At 40.1% G+C, this 25,604-nt stretch overlaps 2 protein-coding genes across 6 annotated transcripts in view; both read right to left on the bottom strand.

Annotated features, from left to right (window-relative positions):
* Nucleotides 1–1,441: 1,441 nt before the first annotated feature.
* ANKRD46 (ankyrin repeat domain 46) lies at nucleotides 1,442–25,498 on the bottom strand. Of its 3 annotated transcripts, XM_030472981.1 has the most exons (5): nucleotides 22,869–23,013; nucleotides 21,598–21,644; nucleotides 11,000–11,342; nucleotides 9,497–9,655; nucleotides 1,442–4,816 (listed from the first exon to the last, which is right to left on the bottom strand). In XM_030472981.1, the coding sequence occupies exons 3-5, from the start codon at nucleotides 11,308–11,310 to the stop codon at nucleotides 4,600–4,602; spliced, it is 687 nt and encodes a 228-aa protein (XP_030328841.1). In that variant the 5' UTR covers nucleotides 11,311–11,342; nucleotides 21,598–21,644; nucleotides 22,869–23,013; the 3' UTR covers nucleotides 1,442–4,599. The 3 variants fall into 3 exon arrangements, with proteins under 3 accessions (XP_030328841.1, XP_030329008.1, XP_030328759.1); XM_030473148.1 differs by lacking the exons at nucleotides 21,598–21,644; nucleotides 22,869–23,013 and adding an exon at nucleotides 25,439–25,498; XM_030472899.1 differs by lacking the exon at nucleotides 21,598–21,644 and having other exon boundaries at nucleotides 22,869–23,010.
* The window catches only part of SNX31 (sorting nexin 31), a 51,411-nt gene continuing 27,248 nt past the window's right edge, over nucleotides 1,442–25,604 (bottom strand). The window contains exons 12-15 of one of the 3 annotated variants that reach the window (XR_003989569.1): nucleotides 25,439–25,498; nucleotides 11,000–11,342; nucleotides 9,497–9,655; nucleotides 1,442–4,816 (exon numbers count right to left, since the gene is read on the bottom strand). Coding sequence is in view for 2 of the 3 variants with exons in the window: in XM_030472776.1 (XP_030328636.1) it covers nucleotides 24,009–24,131; nucleotides 25,439–25,498 (183 nt within the window). In the remaining variant the exon portion in view is untranslated. Of the gene's footprint in view, nucleotides 4,817–9,496; nucleotides 9,656–10,999; nucleotides 11,343–23,669; nucleotides 24,132–24,296; nucleotides 24,464–25,438; nucleotides 25,499–25,604 lie in introns of those variants that run through there. The other 2 variants (XM_030472776.1, XM_030472648.1) reach the window with 2 other exon arrangements.

The following is a 25,604-nucleotide window of genomic DNA, read 5'->3' as shown; positions in this document are numbered from 1 at the left end:
TTCGTTTTTTGTCTGAAAATATCTGTACCAAATCAAACCAAGCCAGATGTTCAGCCTGCAATGAGACAACAGCAATATGAGGATGAGCATATGGCATTTCAGTTCTTGCTAGCAGAAATCCAGCGGAAATTATTAACTAGTTTCTTTTCAATATGCACATTTCATTAAGCCAGTGCAACCTTTACACATTCGCACCTTCACGCCACTGCAAGGCTCTGTCAGCCTTTCTTCCATAAAACTTACCTGCCAGAGATCATGTTATTTGAAAAATTCCTCATATGAAGGATTTCAATACAAATTTACTATGATTTTCTTCTTGCTTTGCATTAAAAGAATATTATCTTTTTTTCTTTGGCAAAGAAAGATATTACTGTATACACTTGATCCTTCATTTGGATTCTTGCCTTCTGATATTTAGATAAACATAATTTAATACACCAGAAATATTTAATGTTTTACAAAGAGCTTCTGTTCACATTCGCTGGAACTTCTTTTGCTAACCTATGTGCAAAAGGATTCTTGTATAAGAGGAACCAGTTCGGCTTCCACATGAGCAGCTGTTAATGTAGGCACACATTCAAACATGCCGTTGACTGAAATAGCAGCGCTCTAGACGTTGAAAGTCAAGAAGGGCCAGCTCAGGTTGCAGGGCTGCATGGCCACCGCTGTGCCATGGTGTCACCACCAGCCAGTGAAATCCTCCTCCTGCTATGGGCCTGTTACTGGTCACTCCTCACACTCCTTACAAGCACTGGGATTGGCCTTTATGCAGTGATTCATGAAGGTACCACACTGCTCTGCCTCTCTTGCTGCTGTCTTGGCTCACTGCATTCACTTCCCTCCTATTTTCTGCAAACCACCACACAACAAATTCTGCTCCAAACGTCTCCCCATTTTTCCTTACCCAGAAGGTAGTTTAAAATCACAAACAGAAAGAACGTGTCACTTGAAACCACGGCTGTGACTTGTTCACACTTTGACTTCAGAAGAAGTTGATTTGTTGATTTTTAGTTATGGCAATTTCCAGCAGATTTCCCATTCTCTTAGCAGTAATGAAGAACAATCGTTTTGTCTCATCACAGTCATTAGGAAACATTTGTTGTTTAATGCTTAGTTACAATGATTTACAAACTATAAATGTCTACAGCAGAGACACATTTTTCAGGGTTCTGCACACAGACTGCTTCAGCTGCAACACCAGAGCGTCAATCCTGCTTTGCGTGAGAGCACAGGCTGCACCAGATCACTGTCAGATGGGGACTTCCAGTTTTCATCTCAGATTTCTCTGGCAGAGTGACCCTGGGAACATTCTGCTTCCCAGCAGTGAATAGCAAAGAACTACCAATTAGTTGCATTTGTCTCCTAATACTGTGTATTTTAGAAGTGTTCCTCCTTTGAAGCATTTGTAAGAGCAGTACAAAGATACCAGGCAACACAAAACTCAGCTGAAGCATTTTAATAAGTTTAAGATAACAGGTGAATCACACTACCCTGCGAGTGCAGGTACAGAATTATCTCGACTGCCACCAGAAACTAATTTCATCATGTTAATAGAGATTCAAGATTCATGATTCAACAGTATTTCAGCACTTACAGAGAACTGCAGGTTATGAAACTGTGCAATGACGTTTGAATTCTTCTAGAAAGCCCCAACACCAGGGATGAGAAATGCAGTAACGATTTGCAACAATTTCTACATCATTCTGGATGATTTAGGAAAGTGTATCCCAAGTAACCAATCTACAAGGATTAACGTTGAAATGTAAGAAATGAACACTGAACGAAGGAAAAGCATTCTGACGTAATTCTCACGTCATTTAAGACTTATTTTAGTCACCAATGCGAATCTGAGTTAAACAAAGAGCTGGCTTCAGAAACAGGAACAACTTCAAAAACGACTGGCTTAAAGAAACAAGTTAACTTGTGTGTCAGCTGAGGAAATCAGCTCTGTTAAAATTCAACTTCAGGTAACATTTAAACATATGCTAGACTTCTGCAAATTCTGAATGTGACGACAACACTACCCTTTTTTTTGAGTTTGTAGGAGAGTTTTCATTTGCAATTTGCACTTTTTAGTATTACTTTAAAATGATGCTACTGAATTTCTGAATAAATTACTTAATTTGCATTTCTCTAATGTATTATGACCAAACATATTCTGATTAGAAAAATCGCTACCTAGCCCATCTACAATATATGGGCCAGGTGATACTTTTGAATTAAGATACTAAAACCAGAGATGACTCATGCTAAAATCAATCTCCAGATCAGCTGCAGACCCCAAAACTGACTAAATCTTCTGTTTCAATAATTTAAAGTGAAACCATGTTCTTCCTCTCATAGGAGCTTTCCATGATGATACTCCTCACAGCGCCAGATCATGTCCAGTAATGAAATACCTGTTGCATTGTGGCAACCAGAAACAATACCTACCCATGACAGTCACACAACAGATCATCCCCTTCTACAAAGCAAACTACCAATATGAGTGAAAACAGAAGGCACTGAAGATAAAAATATATGGTACATGAACAAGCTACTATGAGGTAAGACAGGTGTGGAATAAACGTGAGCACAGGGACAGCCCACTGCAGTATAGCCTAAATGCACCTGTTTTACGCTCCAGTTTACCTTGCATGATCTTGTCCACCAAGTTCTATAACACTGGAAAAAATCACTTAATCCCTCCATGCTTGTTTTCTCTCTCAATTACTTATTCTGTTTTAGCTCATTAGCCTGAGAACAGCTTGAAACAACAACCTATCTTGGATTTGAAGAGCGCTTCAGCAAAATGGACTCCCTGGATCAAGGTATCTAGACTGCAACAGTAACTAAATAAAAGAAATTTTATTGCCCTATAGACAATCTGAACTGATCTATATCATTATGCTGAAACAGCAAAACTCCCTATGACAACAGCTTCAAGAGGAAGTAGGCTAAAGTCTGTTTGTAAAGAGACACATTGTATTCCTTGAAATCTAGTGTACAGGAGGTAAATTAATTCTTTAGAATCAACCTTTGAAAAGGAAGGTGCTAATGTTTACCGTTATATTGGAAGGCACAGCTGCCCTTTTTCAGTAACAGAGGTATATACACAACAAACTCCTCTTGTAGTCAGATGTTTATCACATCCTTATTTCAAAGAGTAGCAGTCATTACACAGTGAAGTTCAAACACTGCTTTGGATCTCTTTGGGTTTAAAAAGTGAAAATACGTTAATTTGGAACATACACATGATTTTTCAAACCTTTTCAATGCACAGTTCTGAAGCTACTTATGCATACAGCAGAAGTGAAGCACAGCGAAGTAGGAAAGGCTACTTGAGGCTCAAACTTTGTTTTCTTGGTTACACTTTGTACACCCTCATAGATAACCATAAATCTCAAGGGGCCTTTAGACCACATGCTCAATACCTGAAATCTTACATAAGAGAGAGACAGACCAGACAGCAACTTCAATTCAGTAACATCAGAGAAAATAAACCAGGCAAATCTAAAGAAACCATGCTCTAAAACCTCATTTATACCGAGAGTGTGGTTACCATTTCTCAGGGCAGGAACCTCCCCACGTCTGAAATGCTCATTACCAATGTGCAACAACCTACCTCAGTAAAATGGGGTAGCACCATTACCATGCACTAATGTAATAATAAACAAATTCTATTCAATCTAGTTCTCTCCACAAACATGAAAACAATACTAATTGTATGGTTCACTCTGGTCCCTGCGGGCAGAATAAGAAGTTATCCTTCATGACATATTTCACAAACACAATGACCTTACAGAGTTACTATATACACAGCAGAACACCTAAATCGCTTTTTAACCACCCTCACAAAGAAACGTTTGCTTAGCAACATTTCAACAAAAAGGCAAAATTTTCAGCCTAAGGCTGAAACAACTTTATTTCCAAAGCACAACAAGCAGCTTTGTTCTACAAGATTTACTTCAGGCAGGTATTAACAACATTAAATCCATGTAGGGAAGAAACACTACATTAAACTAGTAAATAAAGGAATGATCTATACATTAAAGACACAGAAAAACTCAAACTATTTCTCATTCTTTTCATAAACTAGCAGATATGAAATTATGGGGAGGCATTAAAAGAACTACGAAGTTGCAGCTTATTACTGTCTATATATCAGTATGCATTATTATATTATTCAGATTTCTTGAGGAGGACTTCTAAAAGAATATTCTTCTTTCAACTGGAGCACACACAAAAAATCCAACAATAGATTTACCTCTTCATAGGGAAAATAAATCAAATTTGGTTCTGTACTAGGATGTATTTCTCACGCCCAGGAATTTAGTATTCATTATGAAAGGCCTTTTCTAATAATAATATTTTATCAACAGAGAGGATTATCTTCACATCTTATTTGCAAGTCAAGGTAAGTCAGAGGTAGCTTAGGAATGCTTTAGAATTTAGTGTTTTACTTGAAACGAATGAATCCCTCTTTCAAAGGGGTTAATAATAAGTACAAAAGGCAAACAGTATCTACAGCTGCCACTGCCTGCACCAAGACAATAATTCCAAGAAGCTCAAAATAACATTAGAACAGGGAAAACCATGGTGCACTTCTTCGCATTTGCTTCAGTGCACCAGTTCAGGCTGGTTTTCTACAAAAGGAAGCACCCCACTAACATAGTATGCTATTCCAAGCGACAGAAGAGCAATGACAATGATGAGGAGCAGGACCCTCCAGAAGCCCAGGTCTTCCACAAACTCTTGCCATGTCGTCCGGAAACTGGAAAGAACTCCTTCACCTTGCTGTAGGTTTGGATTAAGGAGGGAATGGCTTTCCATTGCACTACAAAGGATTAAAGTTAAAAATACATCAGAGCAAAAGAATGCACCTTTAAGTATGACGGTAATCCTACTAAGAGCAACTGAAACATTCTAAATTAAAAACTAAACCCACCTGCAGATTTATAGCATTGCCTCTGCTAAATCAAGACACAGCAGATCAGGAAAAGACTCCTAACTCTAAACTTAATTTAGTTGAAAGGATGTTTTATTAACCTGTGTAAAAAGAATGATATTTGTTTGTAGGCTTGCCACCTAGAAGTCTTCAAAAGTCAGTTCTCATAATTCCTACTAAATACAGCTTAATAAACTTTAATGAAGCATAAGCTAAAACCTCAAGGGGCACAGTTCTTGTTAACAAATTATGATGTAAAAATAACCTCTGATTAATAAAATGGAAACTTTAGCCAATATAATTTACATTCTGAAACCTGTAGTGATCTTTACTACTCTCCTGAATCTCTTTGTTACAGAGGCCTCTTCTCTAGCATAATAACATCACAGAAAACAATAAATTTGGGTAACAAGAAGTTCAGAAACTTTCTGATCTTCAAGACAAATTGGCATTGCTCTGTTTCCTACCATATGGTGTTCAGCAACTGCTCTGATGTTTAACGTTCTACTACCAATCCATCAGGCCCTCTTAAATTGTAAGACTATAAATTAGGGAGTGGAATTCTCACTTTTAAATGAGAAAAAAATATAAAATCAGAATGAAGCTGTCATCTTGACAATGCATCTCCTTTAGAAAAATGTAAGTTGTTTCAAATACTGCATAGCTTCATTCTCCCTATTTTGCTGGCTTCACAATTGGTTTATAACAGGAAACTTTCTCTGTTGCTGTATGAAAAACATCACAAAGAATAAGGAAGCTTTCTCACCACTTGATTTTACTTAGGTAAAAATTCAGCCATCTGCACAGTCCTAGTACTTCTCACTTCAGTGAAATTACACACACAGGTAGGTGTTTACAGGATCAGGCTTTGACAAGCACAGAAAAGAAATGGTGAAACCAATTACGTACACGATGATGTCAGTAGTAGAAGGTAAGCAGAGAAAACCCAATTTTTTTCCTCCCTTCTAACTGCTTTCAGTTACCACATTCCTAAACATCTCTTACAGCAACAATAAAAGAAAACATTTCAGGGAAAAGTAATTTCCATGTAAAAACTAATTGCAGAAATGCCATTGTTCTTGGTGACAATAATAAACTGAGAAATGATTGTTATCACAAAAAGGTCTCATTTATAAATCTTTCTCCTAAGATTACACCACTGAAAAACTTCCCACTATTCATATGTTATTTTTTCTTAAGGAGTACAGCCACTGAAGAATAATTAGCCTGAACTCCCGTAGCTTGCTCAAGTATTGCAGCATCATGTGCAGATTTCAGAAACTGCCTATTAAAGAGCTTGGCTTTTTTGTTTTTTAAATATTTACCCACTGTAAAGCTCTTTTTGCTTGCCCATAGCTGCAAGATTTAGTCACCTTCCTTGCTTATTATGGTTTCCCAAGCAAAACAAAGGGTTTAATAAGACAGCCATTGGTGTCGAACAGAACTACTCACTCATTAAGTACTAACTAGTTAATACATAACCACCCAGAGGTTAAATAAAGGTGCAATGCAATTTAACTGAAAAGATCACATGCTTGCTCATTAAATAGAAAAGGGTACATAGAAAACACTTCTGCTATGTTATATTAGCACCCAATTAAATTCAATGTTATTCCCCTGTCCTGCCACAGGCAGGGACATCTTCCACTAGACCATGCTGCTCCAAGCCCTGTCCAACCTGGCCTTGAACACTTCCAGGGATGAGGCAGCCATAGCTTCTCTGGGCAACCTGTGCCAGTGCCTCACCACCCTCATAGTGAAGAATTTTTTCCTAATACCTAATCTAAATCTCCCCTATTTCAGTTTAAAGGGGTTCCCCTTTGTCCTATCCCTACATGCCTTATAAAAAGTCCCTCTCCAGATTTCTTGTAGCCCCCGTTAGGCACTGGAAGGCTGCTCTAAGGTCTCCCTGGAACCTTCTCTTCTCCATTTGCTCTTATTGTGAATTACAGCTGCTTAAGATGGTAATGGTAATGCAGCAATGCATCCTACAGAAGAGTTTGTGCCCCACAGCCCAGACAGATGTTCTCTTCTGTTTCCAACACAACGTGGCATTGACATTTGGATGTACTTATGGGCGCAGTCACAGGTCATGGTGTGCTGTTACATGGACAGATTGTCTGTGCTGGGAGATGGACAGAGCGAGCTCTGCCTCCAAAGAGCACAGTGCCTCTCCTCACCGGGAGGAGTGCCAAGCAGGGGAAAACAAATCTGACACAGGAACCTAGCCCTGGCCTCTGCTTCCAGAGCAGCAGCGCTGCATGTAATAAGCAGCAGAAAACTTAAGTCAGAGACTGTTTTCAGAAAGAGCAACCATTATTTCTCCATAGGTTCATACATAATGTAAGAGTGTTGGTGCGGTGGGAGAGGACAGGAGACATTCATCTAAGTGTCTCTAAAATGTGAGAATAATACCAAGAGGGAGGAACGAAACTGTGGAGGTCTCAAAAGCCAACCGTTATAAAGCCATTATTTATTTACAAAGCAAACAGCAGACAAGCTCACTTGCTCTTGCTGCTCTAGGCATCTGTTATTTGTTATTTTAAAAATAACGTATTTCAGACATTTTAAAGACATTCACAAACAAGCTGGGTAGTACACTGTTTATGTCTCTGTGCCTCTCCCCAAGGAGAGTTGCTGACTTCCTTGCCAAAGCAAACAATATAACATTTATGAAGGTCAAATAACAGAAAGGAAGCTATGTTCATTAAAGGGACACTATCGAATCAAAACCTGGAATTTAAATGGGGCTGAGCTGTTGGTCCATATGTTTAAACAAAACCAGCATAAATGCATTTCTGTGTGACAAGCAACCTTCAATGAAATTTAGTTCAGTCAGAAAGACAATATGCATGAATTTTTATCATTTATAGCCTTGTAATTTTGAGAATAACATTAAATTTTCTATTTCAGGGCTTAAAACAGTCTCTCTGATGAGTGGGGTCACTTAATGTGTAAGAATGAACTTCCAATCTGCTCAGTCGGAGTATCTTAGATAACAACTCCATCTACAGGGTTTAATTTTCATTTACAGTACCGGCTGTGTACATTTTGACACAAACTGAACAACAATTATGTGACAAAACTCCCTGTCTTCTGCGACAGTGTTCCAGCAGTCACAGTTCATGCTCATTATCAGACAATAAAAACATGAAAATTTGAATACAGTATAAAAGCAAGTATTCCAAACAACACCGATATCCTGTTTCCAATATAATTAAAAAAACCCCCACAAAAAAGCAAACAAAATACCCACAACAAAACAAACCCCTCCAACACAACACAACCAAACAGTACTGGAAAGATCTCTTGCATTATTAATCTGAGACCCATGTTCTGTCATGTTTACTGGCAATTCAGTTATCTCTGCAAGAGAATTAGCCTCCTTGGAAATGTGCAAGGCTTCTTGCCTCATCTAAATCCTACAAGAAGGCTGTCTTGGAAGCTTACTGTAAAAAAACACTCCCAATTTTCAATCAAAAAAGTATTTGTGGTTTATCTGTGTCCTTTTTCTCCTGTGCTATCATCATCTTTTGTCTTAAACAGTCACTTTATGTTGTTCAAAACCAGTATTTCTTGTCAGCAGCCACACACCTCGGCCTTCCCTCTGCCAGGCTAAACCGAGCTCTAGTTGCCTTCTTTCGCAAGGAGACGCTCTCTTGCCTTGAGCACTGAAGTAATGCTTCTCCACACTTCTTAAGGGATAAAATAAAACTTTTCTGACTGGGGCTAAAGAGCATTATAAAATGTCCTACACAGCAGAAGCTACACTGCTTTTTACAACAGCACTGGCAGTTTTATGTCATGGAAGTACGCCATTTTGCGCTTCGTAGTTCATTGTGTTTTCAGGGTAGCATCAACTCCTGGAACTGATTTTCACTACTTCCACTTGAATTACATCAAGCTTATTCTCCTTTACCACTTTCCACTGAGGAACTTCCATTTTACAGCATATAGCTTTAGGTAAATGAAGTTGCAATTTGTGCTACTGAGCCGTAAGTTATTCCTACTAATTTTCTCTCTCTTGTCATCCCAGGTTTTTGTCTATGCCTCCCCAGTTTTCCTCTGCGTTGCCAATATCTCACTTCTTAGTCTCACTAACATGCTACCACTTTCTGTGCCAATACAATTTATGCAAATTCTAAGTAAGCACAGTCCCAGAACCAGACCTTTGGGAATTCATTAGTAACTTCCCTCTAACACAACACATTCCCTGAAATTGTCAGCAATTTTCCTGAAATCTTCAGTTCTCTTTTAACCATCTCTTTAGCCACCATGGAATTTTTTATTTTTTTCTCCATCTTTTCCAGACTACCAATAGGAATTTCATATCTGGCACCATATAAAATCCTGTATTTTTTTAATCCTTTATTATTTTAAAAATTCTTACCATAAAATGCAAATCTCAATAAAGTTTTCTTTTTCTTACATTTGATCTGTTCGGAGATTTTTCCAAAATTTAAAATTTTATTTTGATCTGGTCTGATAGTTTTGAGGAGTAAACAATCACAAAAACGGAAAAGCCATAAACATTATTTCTCCTAGTAATTATTTTTGGTTTGTAAATACCTTTCGCTTTCAGCAGTTTGCATGGTTTCCAGCTTTGAGTGAGCTCCTCTGTTAAATCCTTTCACCTCTTGCTCCTCTAAAGATTCCAGCAGTCTAATCACATCCTTATTCACACCCCTTCGTTTTGCCAGCACAAGCGGTGTTGCACCTTGGTGATTGCTAAAATGACCCCACAAAAGGACATAAGAAGAAAAGAAACTTTTAATATAGGAATTTTGTAACAAGACAACTCAGTATAAAACATTACAATTCATTAAGTCCTCAGAACTATCTTCTGTCATATCAGACAGTAAGAAATACCCATCTATACAAGTTATAACATAATTGACTATAGAAGAAAATTGGTATATTTAGGTTTGAAATTGCATAACTCTTTTTCTTCTAAATAAAATCAAAATTCCTAGTACTGTAATCTAATTGGAATCTCTGGGTGTTAGAACAAAAAAATAAGCCGTAGATTTATGGCAGTGTTCAAACTTAAGCTTAATTTCAAGACGGAATTGTGCAATCTGGTTCCTCATAGTTCCTTTTCCATGTGAGTATTAGGACATCAGGCAAAAATGAAATAAAATACAGATGGTCCCTCTGCTATTATTAAAATAATACCAAATAGAAGTAGAACTGCCTTCAGACTAGGGATTTTCATCAGTTGTTTGAAATGAGGACAAAAAACCCCCAAGCCACAACCCCTAAAGAATCTGGTCTGCCAATAACTAGTTTTGCTGAGTTGAAAACATTAATGAGGGACAGGTGAAAAAGGGACAGATTAAAAAACTCAAAGGTTTTGAAGTTACTGCTGGTTTTTGCACGTGTTTTAAGTATGCACAAAGTTCCACAAACAAAACAATTCCATTACTGAAATGAAACAGCTAGTTATTTTGCAGCTTGAGAGCTTACATCTGAGCCCTGGCATCTGACAGCTGCTGGAAGCCAGAAGGAAAGACTACACAATATTTAAAAGAAGGACTGAGTCACAGACTTTGAGGGAGGGGGAAAGCACTGAAAGGAAGCATTGTTACCAAAGGAGTATGGGAATGAACTGACACACACATACACTGTATTTCCTTTGTCTCATACAGTACAACAATTAAAACAATAGAACTGTAGTGGAGAAAATTCTTTTAAAGCAGTCAATGTGATTTTTCCTTTGGTGCCAACCTCCCACACCTGGCTGTCTGGCCAAACCAGGGTAGCAATGTCATTGGTGAGGCAGAATTAGATCCAGCAGCCCCCAGCAGCAGCTGCTCTGTTTATTTGCTTTGCTTGTTGCACAAACTAGAAGTGGCCTCTTATTGTTTTCCTGCCTTCTTAATTTTGTGGGATTTTTAAGTGCTATCTTAAAGTGGAATTGCACCAAATACAACAATTCAACAAGAGATTTATATGCAAGGCTCTGGCAACAGAAGACTAATGTGTTATAAAATACATATATACATATATTTTTATATATGTATAAAAAAAGTAAACTTTAAGATAAGTTTAAAGTAAAATAAAGTGACTTACCAAATATCAATTTTAAGTCCATTAGAAACTAGGAACTGGATGGTGTCCACATGCCCACACAGGTGAAGGGCTGTGTTACCTTGGTAGTCGGTGGCTAGTAAGTCAGCACCAAATTTATGCAAGAGTTGACAGATGTCCACATTTCCTCTGGCTGCAGCAAGGTGAAGGCCAGTTCGGCCTCGGCTGTCACGAATATTGGGGTCGAAACCGCTCTCTAGCAGTCGTTTGGAATAGTTAAAATCTCCATCGATGCAAGCCTGCAGCAGTGGCACATTTGTCTGGGAAGAGTCGTTTACAAACACGTAGGACATTGTTCTGATTCTCTCTGGAGTAGGTGACTAACCTGCAAATAAAGTGGGAAGAAATTATGGTGAAACCAGGCAGATAAACACAGTTTGGTAGAGTGCTCAGGTTTTCCAAACAAGAATGCAAACCAGCTCATAAACCAACTCTGAAATCTTCGTGTTGTACATACTAACTCTGTGTGCTGCATTCCCTGCTGGTAACATGGAAAGAGCTCCTTTCAGTCTTACACCTCTGGAAATGGCAGTAAAGCTTTGTTAGTACAGAAAATGGGTAGGAACAATGTCACAAACACAAGACAAGCCATTAGCTTTCATACACTAAGAGATCACATGCACTAGTATTGGTGCCAAAGGGCAAAACACTGGAGATCAGAACTGAAAGGAAGAACCACGTTTCATAAATTGGGAAACTATATACAATCCAGTCAACAGATACAGTGATGCTAACTACAATTCTTACTAGCGATAAGCAAAGCTACTCCAGCGTGACTTCTACCATTTGAATTTGAACTTGATGTACAAAGTACAGTCAGTTGCTGAAAATGCTTGATTACTATAAATACTAATTCCTTCATTCTGCAAATGTATTTTTCAATACTCTTTGCAGAACATTATTTTTATAGTGTCGCAGATATACAAACTACTGAACAAACAAGAATAGCAACAATGACTATAGAAAACTGAGTGTATTATGTGAAACTACCGACCTGGAAGTGAAAACTGGAAGTGGGTACAAGAAGGACAACGGTAAAATCAAGTACAAAGCTACTGTGGGTTCAACTAGAACCTCAATATGAGGAAGCACAAATGTAGTTTCTCTGGCTTAATATTAAATAAAGGATTAAGTCCTTTGCTGTATCAGGACCTAAAAGAGGAAGATAAATGTTGTTTCACCATGGATTTCTTGAAATAGAGTATTTAATGAACTGTGATTTAAATTTTGCAGAAGAATATTAAAGGATGAGTCAAATAATGAGGTTATGATGACACTGTGTGCTTATGGGACACAGAAAAGATGACTTAAAAACAATAAGGAGAAAAGAGAATGTCTATGCAAGAGGACATTAAAATATGCATGAGGCAATGCTAAGAAATTAAAACATCTAGGAGACTGGACAGCAAAGCTCTGCACTGCCTCAGAGAGGAGGCAAAACGGAGAAAAAAATCCTATCAACCAGTAAAAATCCTTCAAAGAAATCTCAATACAGACATGACACAGTTCAAGTGACAGGAAGGAAAAGTGATTTTACTAGATAAACTTTGAATGGAAACTGAACTGAAATTTCACTTGAAACAGTGTATTGCACTTGCCCCGGGGTTTGTATTTTGGGCTCATGATGTAGCAGTGTTCTGAATAACTATCTGAACCTCTTGTTAAGTCTGCTATACACAGATTTACATTTTCTCATCTATATAAGGTATCCTTCCACACCAGTGCACTCATTCAGCCAGGAGAACGGAAACATGGCCTGTAGCCAAAGAATTAGATTTAAAACCTCTCCTTTTTTTGAGAGTTTATAATGTCTGTATTTTACAGCTCTTCCCCCATGCTTTAGATCAAATTCAAGATCAAAGTACCTACAAAAGTAATTTCAAACTGTTTACACGCTGGTCTGATTAACAGCTGTAGCATCGGGGGCTGTTGAGGTTAATAAATCATATTTAAACTTCACTATTGTATTTCCTATCTGGACAAATTCTACTACATCTATCAACACTGTCTAGTTTCCCAGTGCAGGAATGCACAATATTTTTTTCATTCTTGGAGGCAGAAGAGAAAGAGATGGGAATAACTTCTATGTCCTAGTATCTGTATGAGGAATGATTTTAAGCAGAGTACATTCCCCTAGGCTGCAAGCATGTTTTTAAGCACGTGATGGTGTATCACCGGCTCAGGCACCCTTTTCCACAGTCATTTCCAATAGCAAAAGCCAGTTCACCAATGTACCATAAAACATTTCACGCAAGACTGGTGTCATTTAGGGCACTAATAGCTTTCTTATTACTATACCCAAGAAGAAAGGAAAATGTACTTACTCGTATTTCCAATGAATATGTTACAAAATCCCTCAGTGTTGCAAAGCTAGAATTCCCAGCTGACAGCAATTTCAATTTTCTTGCCTACTGCCCACCCAAATCATAAATAATACGTGAATTCTCCTTCAACTCTGCTAGTTTCTTTGCTGAGAAAAATATTAGGCGCAGTTTCTGTATGGTATGATTGTGACCTTTACATTCTGCACTAAATCTTCCTTAAAGCCAGGTCATGAATCATTTAAAACCTTCTAATTATTAGCCATAGTAACAGCATATCAACAGCACAAAACCCTACCTGCACTTGATAAAAAGATGGTGGTTCACCTGTAAAATAATATTTCAATGTTTAAACCTGTTTAATAAAACAAGGCCTAACATAAAACAACAGTAGACTATTATACTGGAAGAGATGTATGCTATTTGAGAAACAGTATGGCACACTCTGTTAAATGTAAGCTAATGTTTACACTTTCATACCAGATGTGTATATCTAGTAAACCCTTACAGAATTCCCTGTCACTTCACATACAACTCTGATGAAACATTAGCTAACAATACCAGAAAAAAACCTGTCACCACCTTATCTTCTCAGGAAAGGAAGCACAAAGATTAGCAGTTATCAGAAAGTGTGACTGGAAGTCATTCCAATTCAGAATTTATTATCACCAGAATCTTTCAGAATTGATCACTGAAGTGTAGAAGGCTAAAGTGAAACCTTACTGTTTCACATAAAGAAAGACAAAACCCCAACAAATCCTTCTTCCCAAGGCAAAAAATCTGGACCATCTGGTTTGATTTATCTTTGTGATTAAAAAGATTTTTTCCTACAAACACAATTCTATTTCACATATGGCTACCTAACCTATGCCAGATATGAGCTGCATACAAAGCTGAACTATACACCATCTTTAAAATGCCAGTCCCCAAACGATACATTCTTGCCTCAAATTTAACTCAATTTAGCAGAATTTCTTGTCTAGCAAAACTCAGAACAAATTACAATAGTCAACTTACATATTTTTGAATAAACAAACTGTGGTTACAATTCTGACCACAGTATGTATCAAAAAGCTTATTGCTATAATGAGTATCTAATGGATTTAGAAATGGATTTAGCAATGGATTTAGAAACAAAATTCCAAAGCACTAGCCATTCTCTTTAAATCGCTTCCGAAAGGTGAACTGGATAACAACTCTGAACTTGCCTAAAAGCTGGTACACCTACATTAAGCACTGATGTCAGAGGCGTATATTAGGACAAACAGACTTGCATTAGGAACAAGACAGGAAAGTATTGCAACCTGAGTGTTCTTAATATCTCTATATATTACTACTACTACTGGACTTAAATACATCTAATTTGCATCAGTAAATGACTGCTTCTAAAGTGGATCAGTATCTACTTAAAATACATCTTTTAAATGATAGGGTTTAAAAAAAAGAAAAAGTTTTGATGTTAATAACTTGGTCCTTTGATAGAAAATTAGTTTTGTGAAAAAACGTAAATCAAAGACGTCCTCCCAACCAAAAAGGATTCCCATTAGAAAGGCATAATAAAAGAATACATTTTCCCTAAATTTATACAACTTGGATACAGCCTCAACACAGTGTATTTTTATTAATAAAACTTCAGAAATTATGCTGTAAGCACGTGGGCTAGTACAGGATAAGAAAATTTAACTGAATCTTCTGCTTTCAGAAGGAATGCTTATATTAAGTGATTCTGTGAGAATTATTTACTTATCTGTATTAGAAGCCAGTTCTCTCAGGGTGCTGCGTACAACAGTAACTCAGTGTCACATGCTGATCTGTTGTACCACACATTCACACCTGCAGAAGCCAGGAGTGACCCTGAATAATTCAAATCATAGAGCTAGATAGAAGTTCTGTTGCTTCTTAAACTAGTCCTAACTTTGCACTAACCATGAACAGTTTTATTTTGCAGTAAATATATGCTGTTGCCTCTGCCTGCTCATTTTATCAGCTACCAAATAGCTCCAGAAAAAGGAGAGAACGGCTAGACTGTGAGACAGAATCACTAATGGAACCCATCTCTCCACTGCAAAAATATGAATGAACTTGACAAGTTGTAATTAACGACCCAGTCACTGCTACATGGGATACCCAGTTCTGCAAAACTGCGACATTTCTAGGAACATTCAGAAAAACTGAAATAATTGTCCCTATTTTAAAAACAACACGTCAGGACAACGGAACAATATCATATTGCTCAGTACTTGACAATTCCTCAATATAAGCACACACTTCAACATCTACAACTGACACATCAGTAAGACTACGACAAGAGAAACTGCTTCCTCCAAGACATGGAAACTAGAAGTAAAAATCAAGAAAAAGTGCATTCTAAGAGTACTTCAGTGGCAGTGGCTTGCAGAGCTCTTCCTCTTCAGTCTTTAAATGAATGAAAAACATTCCAGTACTTTGCTTAAACTGTAAGCCCATGACCTCTGAAGGCAATGTTTCCTGGTCAAAGGGGATCGTTCCCTTAAAAACACTATGTGAAGGTAAGCTCTCTTTGGATATACAAGATAAAATTTTTAAATAGTTTCAACTTAATCATTTAAAACAAACAAAAAAACCTCACCACATTACCCTGCGCTTCCTCTGAACATTGACCAATTGTTGAAATGTAAACCCAACAATATTATTCTCTTCCTCTTTCTAGGTAGGCTGAGGGAGAAATTCTTTGCACACACATTCTCATGCACACACGTATTTATGTGCAAGTTACTGAGAAGTCATTTAACTGAGTAAATGTTGAGTAAAAAAACATATGATCAATTACAATTTCTGTTTAGGAAAGAGCCCCTTTATCTACATTAAGTTCCACTGAGAGCTCTGTATCTTCTATCAAAAACTTGTATCTTATGAGTTCAACAGAACAGAGTTTTACTGCTTCGCTAATATGGATCTGCAGCTAAAAGCAGCATCTCAGATACAGCACAATGTCCATTTTACACACAGCTATATTTTGCAGCATTTTAGTTATTTTTTCAATAGTTCCTGGATTCAACGTAACAGCAAGTTCTTAAGACCTACGTCTCCTTTCTCATTTCTAGTCAGACACATAGGTAAGTGGTAATATAAGAACATTATTTATACCATTTGTTTTCAGTCATTCCCTTCTGCAGACATGAGACATACAGGTATATTCTCTTGATGTCAAGACCACCCTGTGAGCGGGAACTTTAGTGCACTGCATATACCTAGTGCTTTGCATGTACAGGCTATAAAGTGCTTTATGAAAAAATTAGAATAACTATTGCTGCTCTTCTATGGATCAGCAGACAATGGCATTGGGAAACAGGGAGCTTTGCTCATCATTGTACAGTACGTCCACATTACAAGATAAAAAATAAACAAGATCTCAAATGCCATTCCAGGGTTGCAGAATGCTTTCCCAGATAACATAGTACATGCAGTGTGTATTTATGTACACAAACTAAGGGAACAATAGGAAAGAGATCATTCTTTTAAACCACCTTTATTGACAAGCAGATTCACAAACGTTTTATCCTTACTACAGTTAACTGATGAATAATTTGCATCACATGTTTCAGTGCAGTTAATTTCTACCAAATACATAGTTAAGTATTTTTGAAACCTTGCTCATTTTTCATCTTCCACAAAAGAACATTTTAGGAAGAAACGCAATTCACAGATTTCTTCAAATCATCTGTAAATTCAATTCCCTACAACTAGCTCAGGTAAGTCAGTAAATAACTGCAGTACTTCCCTGACCACTGTGGTCAGTTTGCACACATCTGCTTTTATAGGAAGTTACTGAATCACTTCCATTGGTCATATTTATCAACCTCTTCACAAATTTGAATAATCACAAATTATTCAAATTCCTTCTTTGTTTCTGCTGGGAAGAGGTAGGGTGCTAGTATATGCTGGTCAAGAAAATATTAAAGGTCGTTGCATATTGTCTGGTTGTTGGTTTATCTGTTTGCTTTTATCAGACTAGAGAGAATCCATCCCACTCCTAATGAAGTGTCTGTGTTTAAACTTGCTGCAGAGCTTGAAGCAGCCCTCTGGCAGAGAAGGCAGCGGCCAGCGCGGAGCAGCTCGGGAGGCAGGCAGGGGAACACTGCCGCCATGCGGGGTGACGGCTCCTGGGCAGCCGTAACCGCGGGCCCGAGACCCACTCACACACACATACCCCACGGTTGTGTTTTCCTGAGAAGGGAGCGGTGGGAGGCCTGAAAGGAAGATTTTATAAAGCCTGATGAAAAAGAATTCTGGAATCCAAACTGCTATTCCCCTGTGGTATAAAGAGCAATCTCCTTTAAGCTCTGATGCTGTATTTGTGAAATGAGGACTTTGGTATGTGGCTTTCTGAAGACAAAGAAAGGTATTTCCTTTAAAAAGGTTTGCATTTAGGCCTGTTTCTTTAAAAAAACCCATGAAAACTAAACTCAAAACACCTCCCCAAATCCCAGACCTTTCCTAGACAAACAGTAATTCTGAGATGACAAAAGTTTACTAAAACAGGAAAAACTCTCAGTGTCTAGCAGGAAGCAGCAGAAGTCAGAGCTTAGTCAGCTTTATTCCAGCAATAAAGCAAACTAACGGCCAAGAACCTGTCACTAAACCACTTATTACTGTTCAGTCCATATTTTCTTACTTTATTTCTTATAATGTATATAATACCTTATGTCACCTTAGTCATATATAACCTTGATGACATGACCTTAGTAACATATGCAACACCAAATCCAATTTAACAGCCAGTGAACAAAAGCAGGTCATTTTAGAAAGCAGATGTCTCCTAAATTTGTAAGTCATTTATATAGAACTGTACCTTTGACTTTACCTTTAAATTAACACACTGCTCTTCTTGTTCACTAGAGTTTGTTATTTTACATTAATTAATCATTAAACCAGTTTATCAAAGCCAAATAGTTAATTACTACTTGCAAATACTGTAAATCTCTATCAATACTGCATGACTTTATATATTTAATTGTATCATGTTGATTCACATTATGTGATATAGTAAGATGATACGGTAACACTATCAAGGTCATATTTCTAATTAATATATATTGATGCTATTTTCCATAAATAGTTACTTTACCATGCTTAGGCTCAAAATATTTTTCCATGTAGGCAAACCTGTAGTGGTACTGCCTGCCAGCACTGTGTCTTAATGGACTGAAGGAGGTAAATCAGCAGTCTACAGGTTCCAGGGACAACTGGCAAGTCCAAGAAGAATCAGGGAGGCCACCCTTAAGCTCCTGATGTGCACAGAGGCTGGAATTGACTAAAAATGTGATGGAAGATGACTGGAAAGATGTGAAATAGATTTGAAATTGTGATTATCATTAGAGACTGTAGTGACAGGACAAGGAGTAACGGGTTCAAACTTAAACAAGGGAAATTCAGGTTAGATATAAAGAAGTAGTTCTTTACTATGAGGGTGGTGAGGCACTGGAACAGGTTGCCCAAAGTGGTAAATGCTCCATCCCTGGCGGTGTTCAAGGCCAGGCTGGACAGAGCCTTGGGCGACATGGTCTAATGTGAGGCATCCCTGCCCATGGCAGGGAGTTGGAACTAGATGATCTTAAGGTCCTTTCCAGCCCAAACCATTCTATGATTCTATGATTATGGAACCTGAGAGTGAAGTAGCTCAAATAATGTTTACCAATTTCATCAATGGATCCTGCTGAGCCTAGAAACAGAAGACATCATTTGTACAGGGAAAACTTCCACCTTCAGATAACTCAGTAAATGCTAGTAACTTAAGCGAAAAAGACTCAATACTCAACGTGGAAGCTGCTGTCCAGACACTGAACAGCAATAGCCGTATTTCTTTAAAAAGGTCTGGCAGGTGGTACTCAGTCCTATTTGAGAGAGGGTGAAGAAAAACCATACAGAAGGAAGTCCATGTCAATTGTCACTCTTGTGAAGAAGCTCACACAAAAGTAGCCACAGGAGATCACAGCAAAGGTCCATTTAAGCCTAGTATTATTTTTCAGATGGTGGCCAAAAGCAAAGACCAGGAAAAAAAAAAAATGTAGACTAGGGCAGGCATATGTAACACTGCATTTTCCATTCAAAACCTTTCTCATCTGGATGGGGTTCCTGTGTATTCAGCATCCCTCAGTGCCTGCCCTGTGAACCTGCCCATTCTCCTCTTCAACACATATAATATCTACAACATACTCTGGTAAGTTCTCCAACTCAATTACCTGTGAAGAACCACATCTTTTGATCTTGCTGAATCAGAGCCTCATTAGCTTCACTTGTGGACTAGCTCTCCTGCTGGAAGAATGGGCAGGTGACCCCTGCTTGTTCATTCCCTGCCACCCATGATTCTACAGGCCTCATCATATCCTCCTCAGAAATCAAGATGAATTTTAGAGTCCCAGCTCTCTTGGCCATTCCCTATACGGAAGGGGGTCTGTGTCTTTGACCATTCTTGCTTTGCTTCTCCTAATCTCACTCATTTTTACTATATGCTTCCTCAGCTGGAAGATGGAGTGGGGGAACCACACAGGGCATTTGAGGTGTGCCATGGATTAACACAGTGGCACAAGAAGATTCTCTGGTTTGTTCTTTATGTGTTTGCCAATAATATTTACTATCTGATTTGCCTTTTTGACTGCTGCTGAGTATTGTGGTTACATTTTCATGGAACCATACACTGTAACTACAAAATACTGCTCATCACTGTATTTCATATGGGAAGTTAGGATGCTTTTTATGCTATCTGAATAACTCTCCCTATACTAAATTCATGTGCCATTACGTTTAGTAACCAGTTACTCAGTCTTACAGGGTCCTTGTGCAGCTCTTCATAGTAGATCTTATCTTTACTACTCCTGTCATCAGCCAAAACTAGCACCTTGTTGCTCACTGCCTTTTCTAGGCTGTTCATGGAAATGCTAACAGTTCAGAATCCAGAACTGAACCCTGCAGAACTAAAATCCCCCCACGGAAAAGACTGATCATAAGCTCACAAAAACTGCTGTCCTGGATCAGACTGATCCAGCTTGCCCAGCACTCTGCTTTCAACAGTCACAATCAGAGATCCTTCTTTGGGGAGAGCACATGAGCCTGGCTGCTCTCTGCAGCCCATTCCCCAAACACACCCCAGCAGCCACGTCCCTGACTAGTCCTTCTAGCAGCCCCTCAACAGGCTTCTTGTCCCTGAGTTTTCCTAATCCCTTGCTGAACCTGCCCACAGTCTGCCTCCACAGCTCCCCCTCACACCCACTGAAGTCCTTCCCTATATCCATCTAAAACTGCCCTCCCAGCAGCCCCAGCAAGCAACCCCCATCCCAGCGCTGGAAGACTGGATGACTAACTTTCACTTTATCCACTGCCTTCATTTCATAAGTCTTGATCATGCCCCAGCCATCTCCTCTCTAATGTGAAGTGAACAATCCCAGCTTTCCAGTCCTTCCTCTTAAGAAGCTGATCCCTTTGGCCCTTTCAGTTGTCCTTCTATAATGTGCTGTATCCTCCAGATGCAGAGACCAGAAACACACACACTTCCTCGGATGTGGGTGCACCAAGTTGGAGCAGCAAAATGGTGCCCTCTGTCGTCTTGACTTAGGTGGCAGCGGAATCTCAGTAAACACGACTGAAATTTGCAGGAAGAGGCCCATGCACTCAAGACAGGCCTGTCAGCCTGTCATCTGTACTGCAGAAAGCTGAATGCATCAGGGATCATGTATTTCACATAACATAACACCAATGCCCTCTGAAATATTCCGTGTACTTATTAACTGACTATCTGGAAGTAAAGTGGCCACAAGTGAGATCATGTACAAGGCACCCAAATGACAGACTGATCAAAACAAAAAGAGAAGAAGCCCTCAAAATTCCAACATACCCAAATCCCTAGAACTACTAGTGGGTCACTCCTTGGATGACCAGGTATCTCAGGTCCTGGGCTGCAGATGAGGATTCCAAGGCCACATGTATTCAGAAATTAACTGCATAAGATTTATGAGGTGGGATAACACAGTCAATTAAGGCACCACTTCAAATCCCTCACTCTTGCTGATGAGGCAGTTCTAAATGAAGGATACTAAAACCTGCTGAGAAGAAACCTATCAATGAGTGCAGATGTTAAATTATTCATATATCAACATCATTCTTTAGCTCAATTTATTCTCTTTACAGTCTTTACCTTGTTGGTTCAATAGAAAGGAAAAAGGTCTTTAATTCTGCAAAACTAATAAAACCAAATGCTTCTTACGACAATCTTAATTTCGTTACCTGTCCTACGCACATCTTCCTGCAGCTGCTCCACTTTACCTTTTTCCCTGGGAACAAACAACATTATACGAAGTATTATACAGTTTTGTTCATGGATAATAGTAACTTCTTTTTCTGGATCATCACAGGTCAACACTCACTTTTTCCACAACTGCATACCCTGTAAGTACCTAAATCATACTTTGGTTTTGTGTTGCTTTCAAATAGTAAGAATTTCTTCTGTAAACTGTGTGTTTACCACTCTGCAACTGCAAACCCATGCTTTTTAAATTGTTACTGTACTTATTCAAACTCCAGTCCTCTAGACCACTGAATGCTCTTTGTCTAGTGCTGTAACCCTCTTCCGTATTGCCAATGCCTCCCAACTCTTCATCACTACCAAATTAAAGCACTAAAGTTTTAATTGCTACATCAAGATCTTTATTTAAATTTCCGTAAGACTGGTCTCAAGACAGGTCTTCAAAGAACTAATTTTATAATCTTTTATTCTCAGACTTGATGGAGTTTCTTTTCAATACTGCTCACCATAGTTTTCTCTAGTTACTTCCCCATCCTCTTTACAGCTCAGGTGTGATCCCCATCTTTTCAGCACAGTAACAACTCCCTTTGCAGCAGCTGATCAAAAACTTTAGTGTTGTCTAGAGAAAAAAGTAACTGCTCCATTTCCCTTAAAAACGCTAATTACTTTATCAAAGACAGTTTAGAGGACAGGTTAAAAGGCTCTTCTGGCACAAACACACACTGCCTTTCAGCCTCCTCCATCGCCTCCGTTTCCTCCCCAGCAGGACGTCCCGCGGCACAGGCCGCAGGCGCTGCACGCTCATTAACGCCCTGTCAGGAGGCAGCCGCTGTCCTGCCGCCGTTCCCCTCCCGTGGCCGGGGCTGCCGCAGCACCCGCCGCTCTCAACCCACCGACGCGGCACCGACACCGCCCCCCAGCAGGTCCGGGCCCGGTGTCGCTCCCGCCGCCGCTCGCCGTGCCTGTCACTGCCGGGCCCTCCCCGCGCTTTCAGTCCCGCTCCCGGCCGAGCCGCCCCCGTCCTCGGGCAGCGCTGGGGCCCGCTCCCCGCCGCCGCTCCGGCCACAGCGCCGCGGCCTCGGGGCTGCCGGTGCCGCTGGTCGTCACCCCCTCTCCGCGGCGCGGCGGGCGCGCAGCGCTCGGCAGGGCCCGGCCCCCACCCTGTGCTCACGGACAGACCGACCCCCACCAGCGCTCCCCCCGCAGCCCGCCCCTGTCCCCGCGGGCCAGCGGACGAGCCCCCCCGCCGTACCTGCCCCTCGGCGGCGGCTCGGCGCGGGTCGGGCGAGCCAACGGGGAGAGCGAGGGCGGCGGAGACCGCGCGCGCCCCCTGCTGGGCGGAGGCCGCCGCCGCGCTCCCGCTGCTTGCGGACCGGCGCGGCGCGGAGGGGAGGGGAGCGGCGGCGGGGCACGGCGCTGCGCTGGGCGAGGCGCGGGGAGGGCCCGCGCGGAAGGGGCGGTTACAGCTCGGTGTTGTGAGTCGCTTACCGGGCTGCGCCGGGAAATAACCCCCCCAACGGGAGCGAGGGCTGTGGGCTACAGCGGGGCCCTCTGCAGCTCCCCTGCGACGGCCTTGGCCGAGTCGGGAACGAAGAGCGAGAGATAGAAAATGACACGGAGAGCAGAGGAGCAACAGCTCGAATGGAAAGAACCGGGGGTCGAGGGTATGGGGAAATCAGCAAAAATGTAGCAGTCGACTGTTGTTGTAAAATAAAGGAAACGCCATAAAGTTGTTTAACTGCCTCTTGGGTGACACTGCTGCGTGTGCCACCGCGTAACACCACCGAACCAGCAACCTGGAAATGCAGGCGAGAGTACAGCTCCTCTGCCCTTGGAATGTCTACAGCAACAAGGGGCTGTAAGTATAAGTATACAAAGGGGGGGAAGGTATTTGACTTCCCCCAAAATATGACTGGGGCTTTTTATAAATTATTATTTTCACTTCCTTCCCCTTTTCTCCCACCTGATCCTGCCTTTCAAAGGGAGCACAGTAAGAAGAACCCAGGATCCTTCTAGCCTGGTATGGAGAGTATCATGGTTTAGACCATTGAGTCTTCTTGCAGTAGTAGGTAACTTTGTCGTGGCTAATGGGCATGCTACCTTTATCCAGCTGCCTCAGGTACTTGCTTTCCCCAGTGTCATCAGTGTAAACCAGCACAACTTCTGATGGAGTGACATAGATTAACTGATGAGTTAATACCTTCCATTCTCCAAAGCACGGCAGCTTCTGAATCAGCACTGATGGTATCTCAACAGGTCAGTAAGGGCACCACATCAGCACCACATTCCAGAAAGGAATGACTGGCCCTGATAAAGGGAATGATTGTAGGAAATCCTTTTCCATTCACTAGGAATGCCTTTTCCAGACAATGTTTAGGTGGTAACAGCCTGCTCAGCCATCATCTGAACCACAATACTCATAAAAACATAACTGATAAGTAAATAATTTTTCCTCCTCTAATACCATAGCACCATTTCTAATTAGCCCTCCCCTTTCTGCTCCAACAATTTCAGTCTGGGGGGGAAAAAGAAGCCAAAAAAGCATCTATGCAAGACATCTCCAGACTCTCAGCACCCATTCAAACTGGTTAAGGAGAGTTATAAATACTACAAAGGGCTCTGCAAAGGCAAGGAACTACACTGAAGATTGGGGTTGGGTTTTTTTTTTTTGCCCTTATAGTTCAAGGTTTCAACAATGGGTTTATTATTCCCAGATAATTAATTTTGAAAGACAATATCCAAAATAAATTATTACAGGTCCTCTTCTCTTATTTTCTCAAATACAGAGTCATCTTCATTTGGCCTAACCAAAAATCTTTTCCTTGATATAAAACCCGAATGAACTACCTGCAGTGAAACAAACAGACAGTTAAGGAGTATATGCATTTCAATAATTATAGGCAAATACAAAATTAAGCTAGAAAATCCGACATGATACTGTTCAGGAGCAGTGGTTGATCTCTTTATGAGATACTTGAGAGAACAGATTTTATTTCCCCTGCTGGAATAGGACAAAAGAACAGTCATTTCTGCTCTTAAGGCTTATTGCAGTGTACTAAGCGTGGTGCGGAGTGAATGGCAGTTCCAAATGTGGTAACACATCATAGAATCGTATCATAGAATGGCTTGGGTTGGAAGGGACCTTAAAGATCATATAATTCCAACCCCGCTGCCACGGGCAGGGACACTTCCACTCGACGAGGTTGCGCCAAGCCCTGTCCAACCTGGCCTCGAACACTGCCAGGGATGGGGCATCACCAGCTTCTCTGGGCAACCTGTGCCAGAGCCTCACCATTCTTACAGTTAAGAACTTCTTCCTAATATCTAATCTACCCTCTTTGCAGGAGTACAGTGATAATAAGAGATCAGCGTAACAGCCTATAAATTCTTGTTTGAATAGACAATTCAGTGCAGCAGTCAGATTTCAGAAGAAAATCAAGAACAATCCACATGAATAAACCATCCCAGCGTGGAATCCAAGTACAAGTCTCTCAACTACATCAGAGGCTGCATGTGGATATACACAATCTGTATATACTCTTTCTTAAACCTCAAGTGTCTCATTCAGAAACACTTGCAAACAGCCATAAAATGAAGCAAGTTGTCATTAAACCCAAACTAAAATGAATTTTTCATTCAGATATGTTTCTTGCCCTCTTCTTCCTCCATAAATTCAAGTTTAGCTCCTTCTCCTGCCTGAAGAAGTTCATATTAAACTTACTAGGTGTGTCCCTAACCAGAAAAACACAGGCTGGGCTAAACAGGACTAGCAAGCAAGACACACTGTATTTACATCTTGGAGACAATTTCTCACTCACTAACCTGCTTTTGTTGGATGCTGGATTTCTGACTGTTTGTCGTGGATTCAGGCATCTTCATCTCCTAAACAGATTGAAAAAATTAAACTTACAATAAGATTAAATGGTCCCCCAGCTACTCTAACGTACACTGAGCAAAGCAGCATCCAGTTAAACCCAGCAGAAAATGT

Source organism: Strigops habroptila, chromosome 1 (genome assembly GCF_004027225.2).
Source record: "Strigops habroptila isolate Jane chromosome 1, bStrHab1.2.pri, whole genome shotgun sequence".
NCBI classification, from domain to species: Eukaryota; Metazoa; Chordata; class Aves; order Psittaciformes; family Psittacidae; genus Strigops; species Strigops habroptila.
This window is presented reverse-complemented; position numbering and strand designations above follow the sequence as displayed.